We start from the raw sequence: 18971 nt of genomic DNA, 5'->3' as shown, positions 1-18971 counted from the left end.
GTCCCTTAAGTTGTATTCTCTGTTGCCTCCCCAGGACAATGACCATTAGGGAACTTTGTTTGTGCTTCTCAAAGCATCAAATGTACTAAATAGTGATGGGGAAATGAAGTTAAATTAAATTACATACACATACACCTAGCTAAAAGTTATGTAGTCTAATACCACAGTCATGCAATAACATATCCCTTTATGAAGGTTATAATGTTCAGTTTTTTTGTTAAAAGGTTCAGTTTGTAGCACTCCTGAACTGTATTGCATTATACAAGAGATGTCTCTGTAATTTAGCCTACCCTTATTGGTGTAATTAGGGTGGAAAAAATTATAGAAACAACTTTCAGTATAACGATACAGTTCAACAACAACAAACACCTTCAAAATGACCATACAGTTGTAATAACTCCTTTCAACAATTACTTAACAGTATAACCTTCATGACAGGAGGATTTATTGCATCGCTATTGCATTAGTTTTAGCTAGGTGTTGCTAATAAACTGGTAATTGAGTGTAAGTAGCCTCACTATGCATGGTATATTTGTCGGCAGACCCCAGCAGGGCCACTCCATGTGGCTTGTCCAGCACTGTGCCAGAGACATCCTAGAGGCTCTTGCCTTCCTCCACAGGGAAGGCTACGTCCACGCCGACCTCAAGCCACGCAACATTCTCTGGAGTGCCGACGACGAGTGCTTCAAGCTCATCGACTTTGGCCTCAGTTTCAAAGAGGGAAACCAGGTGGGCGTGCCTGGAACTTTGAATGTCAGTAAAACTATGATCGAGTATTGTATTTCTAACTCCCTGCCTCACCTCCTCCAGGATGTCAAGTACATCCAGACAGACGGGTACCGTGCTCCGGAGGCTGAGCTGCAAAACAGCCTCGCTCAGGCCGGGGTGGAGGTGGACGGGGACTCGGGCTGCACCGCTGCCGTGGACATGTGGAGCCTGGGCATCATCCTGTTGGAGATGTTCTCAGGAATTAAACTTAAAGACACCGTCCGCTCGCAGAAGTGGAAAGTATGACAAATCTCCGCTTAAATTGCATTGCATTGATGATATTGATTTAATGGAATCAGACGAACAATCTCAAAATGTTCAAATGTAAAGAAACTGTTGCGTTCCAGCACAAACGGTTGACTGAACAAGATCTAATTCTGTTTAGAAACATTTCAAAGTCACATAAAACACCTCTGGTGTCTTTCACTAGAAAAATATGGATATTTTTTTGCTGTTTTTTAGTCTATGTTTAAAATCGTAAATTAATGTTGTTGCATTTTAAAACAGAAAGGAAAATATCTCTATTTATTAAAGCAGAAACCAGAATAAATTGACGCTATTGAACTTAATCAAATAAATAGAGGACGTTTGTAGAAGTTTGGAATCAACTGTTCAGTAAGGAAAAGTCCAATAAAGCATAACCTTGGTTGCAATAGAAAAAAAAAAAATCCTCTCTTTTAGGATAACAGTGCTGCCATTGTAGACCATCTTTTTGCCAGCAACAGTGTGGTGTGCCCTGCCATCCCTGTCTATCACCTCAGAGACCTTATCAAAAGGTAAGTTCTCACACATATTGACTGCTGCACACCTCTGACAGACTGCTTGGAAATGACTGCGATGCTACTTACTATATTGACCTGCTTACCTGTGTATGCAGAGGAGGATTGTCTATAATCATTTTGTAATTTTGTGTCTGCAGCATGCTTCTCAATGACCCAAAGCAAAGATGCACTGCTGAATCTGCCCTGCTGAGCCCATTCTTCAGTATTCCTTTTGGTATGTGTTAATATTTGAGACATTCTCCTAGATTAACAATCTATGAGTGTATCACATTTACCATAAAAATGTTCTGAAAAATGAGTCTGTGCAGTAGTTATCTGGGTGCTGGAGCTGCATTATTAAGGTCCTTTACTTTTGGGGAGCTGTCATGTCATTCATCTTTATATACAGTCTAAGATATCTACCTGTGTGTGTCAGCTCCTCACATTGAGGACCTGGTTCTGCTGCCCACTCCTGTCCTGCGTCTGCTCAACCTGATTGATGACAGCCATCTGCACAATGAAGAAGAGTATGAAGGTACAACACTCTGTCTTTAAATTATGGAATGACTTGGTCAATTTCTAAGTTGATTTCCTGTTTCTTTCAAGTGTATAGAGGGAAAAGTAAGTCAAAGTGTCTGTCATTGTTTCTCCCAGAAATCCTGGAGGACATGAAAGAGGAGTGCCAGAAGTATGGCTCAGTGGTTTCTCTGCTCATCCCCAAGGAGAATCCAGGGAAAGGACAGGTTAGACTGTTGTTCAATAAACCCACAATCTTCAGAAGTGTTTTCAATTAAACAACAAAATGTAAGCAGTTATATGGAATTCTCAGAGTAAGAAATAACATTACAGTTATTTTTATCATAGAGACCCTCCACTTTGTATTCGATGTGAAGACTTCATTAGGTGGTAGCACATTTTATGAAGGCTCTTGCACATTATTGTGCCAAAATTAAGAAATAAAGAAGGAAATATTCTCTTTATTATTTTTTTAAATGGAGGTGGAATATAAAGACCCAGATGATTTTAGCAGTTTTATTCTGTATAACTACCCTTGCTACATTGATAAAGCGGTCTATTCTTTACTCTATTTCCCCCAATGTCCACTGGGTGCAGCTGCTTGGCACTCCACTCTGGTGCTGGAGATGATCCACTTGCGCATTTATATCAATGCTTGTATTTATCAACAATTGGCTTGAAATTAATTTTATTGAAACATTAATTTGTAAGTGATGTTGTCGCAACATATTTACAGCAAAACAAATTGTTCATGTTTGCAGCGAGTGAGACTTTTTCAAATGTTACTTATGTACTTACGCCACGTACGTAAGTTACGTATCAAGCATACTTATTTTATCCCAAACCATAATATTTTCCTAAACACAGCTGAGTATACATAAAAACTAAGAATACCTACGTTGGAAGTTTATTTTGAAAAGACACTTTATGCAGGCAACAAGTGGAAACTGTATTTCCTGACGTTTAAAAAAAAAAAAAAAAAAAAAAAAAAAAAAATGCATCCTTGACGCATCCAAAATAGCGTAGGGCCACTGACCAAGCCGTTGTTATCTGACCAGTTGGGAGTTAGAATGCGTTGAATTGTTAAACACCCCAAAAAATAATGAAAAAAAACAACATGGCTGCTGTTTAAAAAAGCACCGCCTCTGAAACCCTCACAGCGGACTTTGTTCCGCAACAAAAGCCATAGCGCGACCAGAGTCTGATGGGGGCCGCATCCATTGGACATCGGGGGTTACTCACACGTTCAAGTCATTCTTGCACTAATCCATCAACATGTCCTGTGTGTGGCCATCAGGTGTTTGTAGAGTACGCCAACTCCAGCGACTCCAAAGAGGCTCAGAGGCTGCTGACGGGCCGCACCTTTGACGGGAAGTTTGTTGTGGCCACCTTCTACCCGCTCAGCGCCTACAAAAGAGGTTACTTGTACCAGACTGTGCAGTGAAGTCCTAAAGCTCAATTCACACCTCCACACTGTTTGCATGAAATAATACAACTATATAGCCCACCACAGAGGAGAAGTAATTTCCTCCCTTTGGAAATGACTAGAGTGAACACTAAGTCATGAGTGGCTGCCCTGCAGTTTGAGTTCATGTGATTCAGTTTTTAATGAGTTAAAGTCCTGCATGTCATTCATGTGGTTTTCTACCCTGAATCTGTGTTTCTTGCAGAGTGTAAATCCAACTCCGCTGTAATTTCTGCTGCCTCATGTCTGCACTATTTTAAACAGTGCCAGAGGTCTATGGTCTGGGTACAGCGTTTCCTGTTTTACTTTCTATTTTACTCTCATTCATTCATGGAAATGACCACACTGAAAGAATGAATAATGAATTAATCTCTAATATAAGGACGAGTGAAATCTGAACTGGATGGACAGAGCGAAAATCTTTATCAAATTAAGTGTAAAGTTTTAGAATCTGTAAAGTCTCTTTAGAAAAAAGTGTTAGAGAGACACTTGAGTCAGGTATGTGATTAGAGACATGTAGCAGGATAACACTGACCTCCCGTTAGAAGGTTTGGGAGTTTTCTGACTGTCAAACACATCCTGTTAAATTAATTACAATTATCATATTGTCATTTGTTATGTTGAACATTTAAATTGAGGGCACAGAGTAGTAAAATGGGGTACAGAGTTTTCCTCTGCTTGTTTCTCAGACAGTCATCAGGGAGAAATGGTTTGGAGTGACCCCTCTACCAGCTGGTAGTTTTCACCCACTCACCCACCCTCTGCCAATATGTGAGCAAGCCGAGGGCCCATAGTGCCCTGACCTGTAGCCTTGTAGCTTTGTTATTTACAACAGTACATACTAAGAGGATATTTTTTACCATCAGTTGCCTGTGCGCCCATTTATGAGGACATACAGTGAGTTCTGTGTTTTGACTGCAACACTGAAAGAGCACAGGAGCAAGTAAATATTTTTTAGTACATGCTGAAAAATGATCAGAGCTACTAATTGTCCAGCATGAACAGAATTTGCAGAATCGTTAGATAACGTCTTCTAACTTATAAATACAGGTACGCTTTCATTTGACATTGCAGTCGTGGTGTAATTGGCATTATAGTGTTAAGAGTTTGTATAGATCTACAGTAGCCAGTGCACACTAAAGGTGTAGTTTGACGCCACTGTGTGTAACGTTTGTAGCGTCATTCTAATATAGTTGTCAGTAGAAAATGGGGACAATCCAGGAGGAAATTGAGTTCATGTGTTGCTTTTGCCAATGTTGGACACACATAGTGATTGTGTAGCGCTATGCAACCTGAAGAGATATTGTGTGGTGGCTACTGTACGAAGTAGACCGATAAAGTGTAATGTTACGATCTTCAACTGATACTTTTAATCTTTCATTTAGTTTGCGCTTGAACCATTAAATTGATGGGTAGACTGCAAGCCCTCTTGGGAAATACGTCTGTTACCCAAAATGCAGGACATAGAATGAATTCATACTTTACAGTTTTTGAGAAATGTAGCTAGATGCATGACAGAGTATTGAGTTTTATGAATTAATAATCTGACAGAAATGTTGTAAAATGTGCAGTCATGAAACGGAGATTTATTTGAACCAACAAAGTAATATAATGTTATATTGTATTATAATACCAGGGCAGTAGGACAGTTTTACATAGAAGCAGGATTATGTGGCATAGTAGCAAAAAAAGAGTCATCGAGCTTGGCATTTTTTGCAGTGGAAAGTACTTTTTGTTGAACCGTTTTGTTCTCTTGGTTCCACCTTTTGATAACAGTTGATATGTAGTACCCATCAAGCCCACTGTGTCACACTGAAATGTTAAATGAATTATACAATCAAGCTAGCTAACTAACCAAAATGCTGCTATCACCAGGTTGTGCTACATCTGCATGCCTCTTATCCTCGAGTAGCCCAACATGCAGACGCCTTAGAGAATAATTCCCATCCAGCAGAAATATTCATCTCTATAGGCTTCTACATAAAGCTGGCCGCCAGTCATTATCCACTGCATTCTTGTTAAAGCCAGACTAAGTGATCTTTACTGAACAACGGCCACTGCAACTACAAGTGACAATAATAGTGTTTTGCTTAAGCTGTTATTAGCTACAGCAAATGCTAAACTTACGCTATTAGCTAAATGCTAAACAACTAAAGACTAAAAATGCTGCACTACGGTTTAGCATTAACAACTGCTTTGCATTTTGCACTACTGTTTACCATTCAGCAAACATGCTAAGTAATTGTCACAGTCGCACAAGGGAAACAGTAATAATAGTTTTTATTTATTAGCACTTTTACAAACAGAGTTTACAAAGTGTTTTGACAGACAGAGCAAAGCAAAATTGAGATACAAGGCAATATAACAACAGAAAGCAAGACAAACTAAGGTAAAATGTAGATACTGATAAAACATCACATTAGATGAAACCAATACAAATAAATAAGGAAATGCAATAAAAGCGAAGAAAACATTAAAATAAAAGCAGTTTTAAGACAAGCAAAGCTGTAGCAGCAAAACTTCTAGTGTACTGAATTGAGGAACGTCGTGTGTTATTGCTTAGTGGTTTAACTTCGTTAAATTGTGAGCAAAGGTCCGAGTTATTTCTTCTCTAAAACTTCCATAGTCTTTTTTTTACAGTCTGGTGTGTAAGGAACTGCAACTGGTTCATGTTGTAGAGCACAAATAAACATGGAGCCCTGCTCGGTCTGATAGCTAATATGATTTGAATATGTGAGAGAAACTTGTTAATATAAAATAATAAGATATTTAAAGCTTATGGACATATAAATCTTCCTCTGTCTGAGACCTATTTTTTTATTAAATAATGTGTTGTTCTTTCCCCTCTAAGAAATTATATTTAAACTCTGTAACATAAAAAAGTCGGTGGGTAAAGTATCTCAAGTTCTACAAAAAAAAAATATATTTTTCTACCACCTTTATTTGTATGTTCCTGAAATGTGAATTCCAAAGTTTCCCCTCGAGAGCGTCGCTGGCCTTGAAATCTCGAACCACTTGACTATAAAGCACTTTTGAATCAGCAATCTGTGGTACGTAAGTGAGATGGATCAGTTTATTACAACTAGCCAAATAACAATACCAAGTTAAAGACACATTTTCTTCCGCAATTTGTTTTCATCATTTGTCCCATGGTTTGTCACAGTAAATTGACCTTTGACAATGTCAAGTTATTCCTTTTAAGGCATTTGAAGTCTGATTTGTCCTTGATTTTCATTTATGATATATTTAGCTCCATTATTATCTTCTCTGTGTATGATTCTGCTGCACACCTCTGACAGACATACAATACGTGTCAGTAGTTTTCTGTAACATGTTTACTGACCAGGTCCCTGAAAGACTAAAATGACCACAGATTTACTTTACGTTATAAAATAACAAGTACGGACTTTAAACTCTGTTACGTACGAAGTGCTAGAAGGAGGATTGGGGCGTTGTGTAGAGAACTTCCAGTTGTTTGTGTTACTTTGTGGCTTTAGACTTGAATAATTAGAGGAGCTGTGTTAGTGAGTGTGTTGGAAACTGATCTTAACCCTCCGAAAGTCAGTCCTGCCTTCAAAAAGGTTCTGGGGTTGTGTCACTGCTCCTTAATAAAAGCTTTATCTCTTCTGTAGAGAAGAACACTAAACCACTACAGCAAGGCAACATTAAGGGATGATTTATAAAAGACAAGATATGAGTTTTATGTTATGCAACAGACTTTATTTACATGAATCCACTATTAAAGGCCACACTGCCATTGTTAAATGCACTGAAGCGTGATCAGTTTAAAACTGGTTCTTTCACATCTTGTATCACATACTGAAGGATGCTACTGATTCTGAATCAGGTGACAGTTAAAGTGCGAGGTGTGTATTAATGTTAACAGTAGGTTATTAGTTATATATATGGTGTTTTGGGTTTTAATGTTTGTAGTTTATGTAGAAAAAGGCTTAGCAGGATCTCTATTGAGGGCTGCACTTTACAACAATGTGATTTTGACCAACTGGTCCAGCATTTGACATCACTGCAGGAGCCCATCGCTGCTCCGACTTGGTCAATTCAGCTGTTGCTTGTTAAGCATTTAATATACTTCCATTATTATATTCAAATATATATTGTGGCTACAGTTGACCTGAATGATTCGATATCAAGTTGTTTGCTGCATGCTGATCCTGTTTGGGGTAGGAGCTCATTCTAGTTGAGTGCTGAATCTTACTAGCTAAGCTCTTGCAATTTAAAAAGCAGCTGCTTTTGTGTTTTGTTGACACAACGCTTATCACTTTTTTAATTGATTTTATGGTTGTGGATTTATTTTTCTTGAAAATGATATCACTATGAAATTAGTTCTTCACTCCTGGTGTTGGCGGGTGTAGTGTTTTCGTTCCAGATTAAGTGTGTGCTATGCAGGTGAACATTTTCATTTCAATGTTCATTTCACACTGTTCTCCCTACTAATGTGACATTGATGGACTTTTTCTTGTCTCTCTCTCCGTCGTGGTGACGCTGTGTGCACTTAGTTAATGCTCACTGTTACAGTTAATAGTTAAGGGACGTGAACATAACCTGATTTCAACGTTTAAATCAAGCAGCTTTGTGAGATTATCAGTCATGTTTTGTACACATTGGGGACAATATGCAAGCTTAGGCTGCAGCTGACAATATTTTTTTATCATTGATTTATCAGTTCATTATTTTTGATTAAGTGGATAAAAATACCCATCACATTTTCCCAGAGCCCAAAGTGACATCTTGAAATGACTTGTTTTGTTCAATACTCCACAATATACCGATCTAAAACAGTGGTTTTCAAACTGAGGGGAACTGGACACCTCAAGGGGATGCAGAGGGAGAGACGTTTTGCGTGACGAATTGTTTGCCTCCTCTGAATCATAACTCAGATCTTGACATCCAACCCATAATGTCCATCACAAATAAACATCCCTAAATCCACCTAGAAATCCTAGAAAAAATAAGCTCCTTAGAACTACAGAACTTTACCGAGAATCATCATGTTTTAAAGTTTTCTTCAGTGTCAAAGTTATTCAGTCATAGTTGTTTGACATTGCAAACATGAACTCATGAACTTCAGATAGCTAATCCAGAAATCTTTAAATAGTGAATATTTGCTACATTGGTTTTAGTCCACATTTAACAACATTTCCCTTCCTGTTTGAGCATGATTATAATAAGTATGAGGGCTGCAGTTGTCTCAACTTTGAAAACCTCTGAAGTCTGATATGAAACTAAATCAATTGATTGCTAATATGTTTACAATAAATACAGAGTTAACAGAAATAAGTTAAACAGAAATAATACTGGCACAAGACTGTATCCATAAATTGTATAGTTAGCTAATATGATGTGCTAAAAAGAGTATAACTTAAAAGAAGGTGATGCTAAATCTCCTATATTGATCTTGAACTTTGTTGATATCACACTCCAGCTGATTCATAATAGTCTGTAATGACACAGTAATGACACAGTATTGTCTTTATAAATGCCAGTTTCTGTGTGGAAAATGGCCCATGCATTCTTGTGTGCGTACTGGCGTTAGCCATGCTCTGAGCAGCATGCAAAAGTGTTGTTGTATTTTTGTTTGTTTGGTGGGAGAGCGCAGTACTGATGATGAGCACACAGTGTTGTCAGCAGGGACAGAGAGCTCTGTCACTCTTGTTGGGGGATCCTGAGCCGAAAGTGATTTTCTTCCAGTTATTACTTCACACTGTAGACTTGAGAATGGGTTGAAGCTGCCTTGAGGCCTCCGTCCTGTAAGGACTCAGTGTGTATGGATTTCTTGCCGTTTGCCTACATGCTCGGCTCCATTTTTCTTCCTGCCTGGTCCGTCTGTGTGTGGCTTTGACTCAAACAGGCGTCTTCAGAACTTCCTCTTTTTGTGCAGACATTAAAAGAAAATATGTGCAGGTTTCTACAAATGCAGCGATGTTGTTATATTTTCGTTGACACTGCATTACATGATTTCTTGGTGTTAAGTCTTAACATTTCAATCACTTACTTATCACTGCCATTTGGGCTTGCCACTGAGAATCTTTGAATCAGTTTATCTTCCATTTTCTATCACCTTAGAAAACATTTTTGTTCTCTTTGTCTTCACTGCTCAGAGTGGTTTCTTTATGCACTGACAGAGATTCAGGGCTTTGCTTTAATATCATTGGACCTGAGCTCTAGGCCAGGCTTTGATAAGCTCTCAGCACATTTTGGCATTAGTGTGTGTCTCGATAACTTGGACAGCGTGTGCGTGTGCGTGCGTGTGTGTGTGTGTGTGTGTGTGGTATTATAGCTGAAGCTCTGTATACCTGTTTGCTTGCAATCTCAATTTTGAAATTACAAGGACAAATGAGAGTAAGTGCATATGCAAGAGTGCAGCCATTTAAACTGTGATGCCTATATTATTCATTCCTATTAACAAAGCACACATTATTTAAGGCTAGTCTTTACAGCACAGAACATAAACCAGAAAATATGAAGACAATTAATCAAGTGCTTCATTCTGAGTGTGACACACCACCGTCCCTCAAGTCAAGTCAAGGGTTTATTAAGAGTCACAGAGACTACATGTTCAACTGTCACACTACAACATTGATTATACCTTTAAATGTTCTTTTACCTGTGAGCCTTTTTTGCAGTTAATGTGATACATATTAAATAACAGACGCTATTTTATTTTTTCTAATTCCGATTTAGAGCTGCATTAATTGATTTTGATTTTGCGGGCAGGAAAACCATAACAACTGTCCAAAATAGACTCAAAAATGCTGTAGAGCTGAGATATGCAGAGTTGGGTAAGGATTCTCTGTGGTTTTGGCTCTGAGAATGACCTTCCCCATTACATATTGATCTTGGTTCATTGTTAGTGTAAAGATATGAATACATGTAGCTTTAAATGTCATTGAATAACAATGGTGTAAACCTAAATCTGACCTTACTGCTATTGGCTAACAGAAACCAAAATGATTTGATGAGGAGGCAGAACTTCAGACAATCTTCGTGACAGTTGATGCCTTTTTTTGGTTGAGGTCTTGCTTTTGTTTTGTTGAGAGGCAGTTTTGACACTATGATGTTCCAGTAAACAGTGGGGTGTTTGAAGAAGTGGGATGATTGATTTGGCCAAATAAATTCTATGAATTGAAACTTTAAAATATTAAAGAGTTCATATTCATTTCTATTCCCAGATAATCCACCCTCAGTGAGTTGTCCTACTTTGTGAAACGTCCCACAGGTCAATCTGGACTCAAAGCAAATGATTACGCTTAAAGAAAGCACAATGTGAGAAGGTATGTAAAACACATGAGTTAATCCATGCTTTACACCCTTTCAGTTGAGAGTACGTCATGGTACTCGTGCTTTTGTCTGAGTATCTCAAAATAAAAATGGTGATGACTTAAACTGATGTTTGTCTGGTGTTTTTGGTTTATTAAGTGACTGGTTGACTGAGTGAACTATAGGTATATCCTTGTTTAGGCCATATAAGATGTTTATTTGAGATATACATCCATAAGGTAGACAGTTTAATTTCACTAAACTCAAATCGATAAGATACTATTAAGGGAAAGCGTGTTCATATCAAAGGTTTTATTCTCAGCATCATCATTTAAAATCTACAACATCAGACTTGTGATTTTTGATTTACAAAAATATTGAATTGCAGCAAATTCTACTACAGAGACCCTGGAGACAAAATCATATCCAACAATGCTCTAACATGTTTTCATTGGGAGGTCCAAAACAAATGTCATCTCTCTTCTGCTAAGTGCTGATTTCTTCCTTTTGATCAGAACATCATGGAGTTGTGGAAACGGATGTTAGATCTTCTGTCGGCTGCTATTTTAATAAAATGGAGACATAATTTGTACATAGTTTTCAAACACAATCCAAGTACATGACCGCTGCTTTAGATGCATTAGCACTAATGAGACACGGTAAATTATTGCTATGATGTGAATTATTGCTGCTAACACTTAAGTTTGACACTCACCTCCATGAATCCAGGCATGTCCTCTATGATCACCTCCTCATCGCTCTCCTGCCGTCTCCTCGTCCTCCTGGCGTTCCCTATGATCAATATGGAAACCAACACCATGGCAGCCGCCACGGACCCCACCACAGCTGTGACCGCCGTGGGGTTGCCATCAGCACCCTGCGGAGCGCCTTGGTCTGCAGCCTTCACCGAACTGGCTTCAGCTCGGACTGCAGGGCGGACAACAGGCTGAGATGCCAGCAGATGAGATATATCTGAGGACAAGCAGACAAAAAAACGTGACGTTTCAGAGACAGGGTGACCTTAGATGTTCATCACAGTTGTCCCGTCTGAATGACTCCACACCTTCCAGATTGAAGAGGAAGTAGGCGTCGTCTCCTTTGATGAAGTTTCTGCTTTTAAGTCTGCTGTGGGTGAGGAAGATGCTCGTTCCGGTGCCAGGGCCCCGATAGTAGTAGCTGCCGTCAGACGCAGTCACTTTGGAGCCCACCTTCCTGGGATCGTCCCAGTAGTACTCAGTGCCTGGGAGGAACAGGTGAATCTCAGTTTGACGAAACAAAGCAACAATTCATCGTGCAAAGAACAGAACGAGTGGCTATTCAAGTTATCCACCCTTCTCTCACCATCAGAAGACATCTTGTTCGGGTCGGTGGTGACCATTCGGTGCATGTTCATCTGCTGTCTGATGTCGGAGTGCTGATCCATCAAGTCCATGGTCGCCTGCTGCCACGGACACGGCCACTTGAGGTTGTGGTCGTTGGGGCCTGAGGTCAGGTAGAAGTAGGTGGCCATGTACCCTGGACGGTCGCTTCTTCCATTAATGTACACGCCTACCTACAGATGACTGAGCCATATGAGGTAACGTTAAAGCACCGTGCAAGCATGTGACGGTAATATAAGTGAATTGACCATTAACTAGAACAGCAATTGTCCAATCGTAGCTTCCGAACCACAACTGTGCACAATAGGCGGGTCTAGCTTTGGATTTATTCAGGATTGAGAGAATCAGATATTTAAAAATTTGTTTACCTGGAAGGAGTAACCCACTGGTGACAGAAAGCGAGGGCTGTACAGCTTTTCTCCTATTGGTGTGGTGGCTAGTAGGCGGGTGATGTTGCGGATGTGCCAGATGTGCTGAGGGCACTTTGTGGATGACAGCTTAATGTCATCCAGAGAGAAACCTCCCTTCGATGGACCCTTTCCCCTCACGCCCTCAAAAACCACACGGGCCTTCTGGGTCACATACAGATTGATGTTGTGCAGTTCCCAGGAGCCCATGATGCCTCCTGTAAAGACAACAGATAGAAGAGACATTAAACACTATTAATATCTTGTTTATTACTACAGTTGAGGTTAGTGGTGAAATATTTGAGTGTTTGATTTCAGCTTCTTTCAAATTATTCTCAATGTCGGATACTTGCCTATCGTGCATTCATTTGTGTACCTGAAATACTCTTGAAGAGCTTCAGTTTACTGCTGGGGTTGACCTCGTCATACTCTCTCACCCAGATGTTGAGAACATCATCTGCTGCCGCGGTGTTGTGGAGGAAGAACTGCAGACACTGGGCTCCAGGTTTGGGGTAAAGCCAACGACTCTCCAGGAATGCACCGTCACCCGGTTCAGCAGAGGCGGTGCTGAAGTGCATGAAGTGGCCTTTTCCTGAGGGCAGGAGCAGACAACAGTGGGTAATGTTACATTTGTCAATTCAGTACGCTTAAAGTCTCCCAAATGTTGCATTGTTTTGGCTATGAGGGGCTAATTTTTTTTTAAAAGCCAGCATAGGGGTGGATCGTTTTTTAGCTTAGGAGCAGCTAAATAAAATAATGTCACCTGTTGACCTTCGTCCTTATTTGGTCTTGTCCATAAGGAGATGCTAATTCAGAACTGAGCCTGCGGACACTGATTTATAACCCTGGTCACCCCGTCTTTGTGGTTCTTCCTGCATATATACCAGGGGTGAGCAGCCTTACTCTTCAGTGCATTGTTTTTGCAGGCTCCCTGTGATACTGTAAACCACTGCCTCTTTCTTATAAGAAATAAAATACCTTAAGGACATTCATTTGTCATTTGATCATTATTTCAACGCTCATTGAGACTCATCTCGGGACATAGATAGAGTAAATTGTTTTCCACCGCTCTTTACTGCCAGCCTGTAAAGAGCAGTAACAAACACTTTTGTCTTTAAATATCTTCAGACAATAACTACCAAGGCCTGCTGTCTTTGTGGTTCGATAAGCTGATAAAGGTTAATAACTGTTGACTCAACAACAACACAGAGAGGTATATAGTAAACCATTATACCGTAAATACTTTATCTGCATTTTCCAGTGTTTCACTTCGAACAAAGTTCAGCACCTGGACCTTTATTTGTTTTGATTGACAGTCACCTTCACATTGTCCCATGTTGGAGAAGTCGGTCTGAGGCCCTCCGATTACAGAGCTGCGTTGTTCCCACTTTGCCTTGCTGGGACCCTGAATCATCCCACAAATGTTCTCCAGCTCAAAGTTACAGCTGTCCACAAAGGTAGAAGACTTGGCTGTGGAGAGGAAACGGTGAGGTCATACTTCAGTACAGTGAACTTAAATTACAGAGACTTTTATCTTATTTGACTGGAACTTTCTTTACCTTTCCTGTCATAATCCTTTAATGCTACTTAAATGTACTTGTATTTTTATAGATCATTTATAGAAACATAGTCACCTATTTTACATTCTCTAACCATTTGCGAAAAAGTAATAAAAGCAGCATTATCCCTCTACTCCCGTAGTTAGAGACCAGCCATTGAAATACATGCAAGCCACAACAAAGATAAACTCATTAATCAGGCAAAGATAGTTCTCTATACAAAAAATAAAATGAATCCTGTCCTAGAAAGAGAAGCATAGTTCACCATATTTCAATCAAACTTTATAATTTACCCGAAATTAATCTTTACAGTGGAAAAATACTAAAAACATTTTCTACCGATGCGTAATTTAGGTGCTGTTTGATCCATGAAGCTTGTCATACTGCAAACCATAACTTAACTCCGAGTCAAAACCTAGATAATGGATTCAAGCTCTTTTAGAGTTTTTATATCTGAGAAATATGAAATTCAATCAGGACTCAAAACTTTTCAATGATTGGGCAGGAATGCGTGAGTCCAGTTTACATTTTGGCCAAAATGGAGAATGAACTGTCAACAACAAGAGCCAAGCCATATTACACTTACATTTGTTGAAATTACTTTAAGGTGCCATTACAGCAAAGTTATACCAGCCATCATCCAGTCCGTCAATCTCTGACCCATCAATGAAGGAGAGAAGTGAGGATCATTTGCCAGAATATGCATTATCCAAATGAAAGAAAGCTTAAACCTTATGCCATGTTCTGATTGGAATTGATGAAAAAAATACTACCCTTAAAAATATAATGCATGACAGTGAAAAGCGAGAGCATTCCATAGATTCTATCATATCAACGCATTCACATACGTCACATAAACTTAAACAAACGTAAACAACATAACATAAGTACAGAAACACGTCACAAACATCACTAATGTAACTTCAAAGACCGGTCTCTAACACCGGTCTCCTGGTTGAAAGTCCTGTGTTTGGTCACGGTTAAACCCTCTTTCTGTGTCAACCAAAACTTTGATCAAATCTACCGTGAATCATATTTTTTTGTAATATTCAGTTAAACCTAATAATCTCCTCATGTTGTTGGCTGTGACCCAGTACCCACACCAGTTGATCAGGTGCCATGACTGAACATAAAAGAGTATCTAGACTTTTAGCATATAACGTAACAAAAATCGATATTTTAAAGATAAATAGGCCTATAAGAGGAAGTAGTAGATGCCAAACTTTTCTATAATTGAATGTACATTCCCATTAGTGTACCAGCCTCAATAATTATTTGATGTTCACTTCTAATGACAAGACTTTTTAATCAGGACACCTTTGGTCAAACTTGTTATCACATATCAAGCTTTTTAATTGCCCTCCGTGAAAGTATTGATAAAGGGAACAAGTTGTTGATATCACAACGTGCTCTAATAGTGATCTTGATAACTGAGGGGTGATATCACAGGTAGAGAGCAAAAGTGCCAACACACAAATATGGTTACATCATAGAATAAAGAACCGAAAAGGGCTGGCGAACTAGAACGGCTAATAAGATGACTGTCCTGCAGCACACTGAATATTTTACTGATTATCTGAAGCCAGAAAACATTCTGCATAAATGAGGCTATGTATGCATGATGAATAAGTTACCGTTTGTGGCATCTCCAGAGTATTACTAAGGATGATAAATTATAGATTATTGCCTTGGATTGTCAATTTAAATTAGCATCATTGTATGCAAGATAAACTCTGACCTTTCTAGTAACTCTGCTAGTTACTATTGGACAAAGATCCTTCTTATTTTATGGGGTGATTGGATTTAATGATTGTTCAAACACTACACCATTAAGGTTTTATGTCTGATTTATTATTTGATGGACAGAATGACCGGTTGAGTAACTCACTGCATTTGTAGAGGCTGTTGAGCTTGGTTAGGTCACTGGCACTGAAGCCCATCCTCTGACCAATCACATCCATGAAGTGGGGGATTTTGGTGACGATGGTGGGCTCAGAGCCGATGTTGAAGGACGTCTTGCTGTAGTGCATCACAGAGCCTCAGTCATAGGGAACGCCGAGAGCGCTGGACACTGTGTCGTCGTAGGTTTTGAAGTTGTGCTCTTTACCTGAGGAGGGCACAAAAATGATTATCAGGAAGAGTTCAGAACTTTGTCTTTGGAAATGTATTCAGATAGCGGGCACACACAAGGAGAAGAACGTAAGAGAAAAGGGTTACTTTAAAGTTACTACTATGAGTCATTTATTATTAAATTAAAACCAGTGTTGAGCTGTAATTCCAGGTGTCGTTACCAGGTTCAATGCGATCCCACATGATGTTGACGTAATCATCACGGTCGGCTCTGGACTGCTCATGCCAGAAGGCCAGAGCGTGCAGGAACTCATGCTCAACGGTTCCCAGACGATCACAGTTACTACCGGTGGACAGTCTCTGCTTCCCCACATGCTGGTTGCCCACAGAGGAGAAGCATCTACAGAGAAGGGAGAGCAAGAGGCAGTTTATACTATGGTTTAAAAAAAAAGTGTAGTTCTAAGCCCCAGAGAGAAGGTCAGCATTCAGAAGATTGAGCTCAGAACCAGCCTCAGTACCAGATAATTGACATTTGTACATCAACCTAAACTAATAGAACATTATATTGAAATCAATAATGCACATTGATAAAGTTTCTGTTGAAATTCATTGTATGCTTAAAGCAGTAATAATACATTATTTGGCCCTGGGGACAGCAGATCAAACTGTAAAAAGAAAAGAGACTGACACACACAGAACAACATAAGCATTCAATTCATGTTTCATGTGTCATGTTTGTTATCACCCGACAATTTTAAATCCAATATTCACTCTCCTTTAAACTCTGTTTTGGTCATCAACTTCTGAGATAAATATATATATAAATATATATTCAACAATACAGTTCTAATACAGAACTAAACGCAGCGCTCACCCGCTCCCTTTGAAAACAGAGATGTAGTTCTCCTCTCCTTTCCATGGAGCAAAGTCAATGCAGGTCTTCAGTCTGTACTGGTCAAATGCCTTCAGGACCACTCCCTTTGCATTCATATCTACATGTTACACAGTATAACACAAAGAAACATAAAAAAGCAGCGTTATTTGGTGCATATCCATGACAACATGGTAGCTACTGTGACTGTTTCTTACCCAGACTGTCCTCTAGGTAGTAGGGAATGGTTGTTGGCCAGCGGTACTTGTCTCCTATAATGGAGTTTCTGTTGAATGTCTGATGGGAATGGAGAAATCAAAAGGTGGAGATGGATAATGAAGAAACGGAGGGCAAACTTGAACCGACTAACTAAAGTGATACAAGCGAGACCTTTAAAATGGCTAGCTTTCCTTGATTGCCATGCAAATTACATTTCCTTCAAGACGACGATTTTCCGTCCTATTAGAGGACTTCACCATCTGTTAGCTTGTCGTTCTATAAAACCTATCTGTGTAGGGGAATTTAATCAGTGTCTTTCCAATCACTTATAATTAGTACATCTGTACATAGACATCATTTACATTATTAAAATTCCTGATGTCGAGCAGATATCCTTGTACTGTTACACGAGTTGAGTCTCATGATTATTATATTTATAATGTTTATATTGCACAGCCTTAGTTCCTTCAAGTACGCAAATAGGAATCATATTATGCAAATTATAATTGATTTGAGGAAACAATCAAATATCCCAAGTGTGTAGGGGGGCGGGGTATTTTAAATCTTCTAATTTTGTCTTGCCTGTAATCTAACCTCAACCTCAATTATATACTTACATAACTTTTGAACAGTAATTAACATGAAAAACATAATTGTGTGACTCACCTGTATCACCCGTTAGCTTAGCTGCTGCCTAGAAAATGTATTAGAAAATACATTAAACAGTCATTAGAGAAAATTGATGACATGATTTACTAAATAATGAATTAACAACCTGTGTGACAGCTCAACAATGAAGCTATCAGTGTTTTGTACTGGAGATACAACATGTTAATGTTTCACAAAAATGCATAGGCATACACATACCAGTCCCAGGCCAAAGAACAGAATGATCCACCTGAGTGCCATGGCTGCCGCTGCAGACACACACTCACTGTGTCGGTTCAACCTGCCTCAGTGTGTTGTGTCTGGAGACATGTTGCTGCTTTGTGTTTGTAATGAAGAAGAAACACTAAAGTGTACGCAACGTTCACATGACCTGATTTTACCACTCGGTTTGAGGGAGATTACAGGGTTATCAAATTAATTATTAATTTATTGATTAGTAATCTTTGTATTGTAGCCACACACACGCACACACACACACACACACACACACACACACACACACACACACACACACACACACACACACACACACACACACACACACACACAGACTTCACCTGACAGTCGGGTTTGGGACACAGCTTCAATCAGTGGCTACCACATAATGTTCATTTATAGGAACATTGTGTAGGATTTAGGGGTATTTATTGGCAGAAATGTAATGTAAATTTAGTCAATATTTTTGTTGTGTATAATACCCTGAAACTAAGAATAATTATGTTTTGTTAACTTAGAATGAGCCTTTCATATCGACATAGGGAGATGGTCCTCTTCACTTAGTGCACCATGTTCCATCGCCATTTTTCTACAGTAGTCAAGAAAGGACAAACCAAACACTGACTCTAGAGAGGGCCTTTCACATTTTTACGTTACCAGAAGGCCACCTGAGGAAAGGAAGGGTTGAGCGGAGGGGTATCCAGTTGAATGCAGTCTACCACCTCACCACTAGATATCACTAAGTCCTACACACTGCTATAATTGAAACTATAAAATGCTGTATGTAGGTTAT

General features: G+C 39.2%; 1 protein-coding gene and 1 pseudogene across 1 annotated transcript in view; one reads left to right on the top strand and one right to left on the bottom strand.

The window, feature by feature from the left end:
- uhmk1 (U2AF homology motif (UHM) kinase 1) overlaps positions 1-3619 on the top strand; it is a 6797-nt gene extending 3178 nt beyond the window's left edge. Inside the window, 7 exon segments of the mRNA XM_054603362.1 lie at positions 543-729; positions 811-1008; positions 1450-1544; positions 1688-1764; positions 1966-2064; positions 2184-2272; positions 3343-3619. Of these exon segments, the coding sequence (XP_054459337.1) occupies positions 543-729; positions 811-1008; positions 1450-1544; positions 1688-1764; positions 1966-2064; positions 2184-2272; positions 3343-3489 (892 nt within the window). The 3' untranslated portion in view covers positions 3490-3619.
- A 7492-nt stretch (positions 3620-11111) lies between these two features.
- On the bottom strand, positions 11112-18235 carry LOC129094942 (meprin A subunit beta-like; annotated as a pseudogene).
- Between the last annotated feature and the right edge of the window lie 736 nt (positions 18236-18971).

Source organism: Anoplopoma fimbria, chromosome 8, assembly GCF_027596085.1.
Source record: "Anoplopoma fimbria isolate UVic2021 breed Golden Eagle Sablefish chromosome 8, Afim_UVic_2022, whole genome shotgun sequence".
Classification (NCBI taxonomy): Eukaryota; Metazoa; Chordata; class Actinopteri; order Perciformes; family Anoplopomatidae; genus Anoplopoma; species Anoplopoma fimbria.
This window is presented reverse-complemented; position numbering and strand designations above follow the sequence as displayed.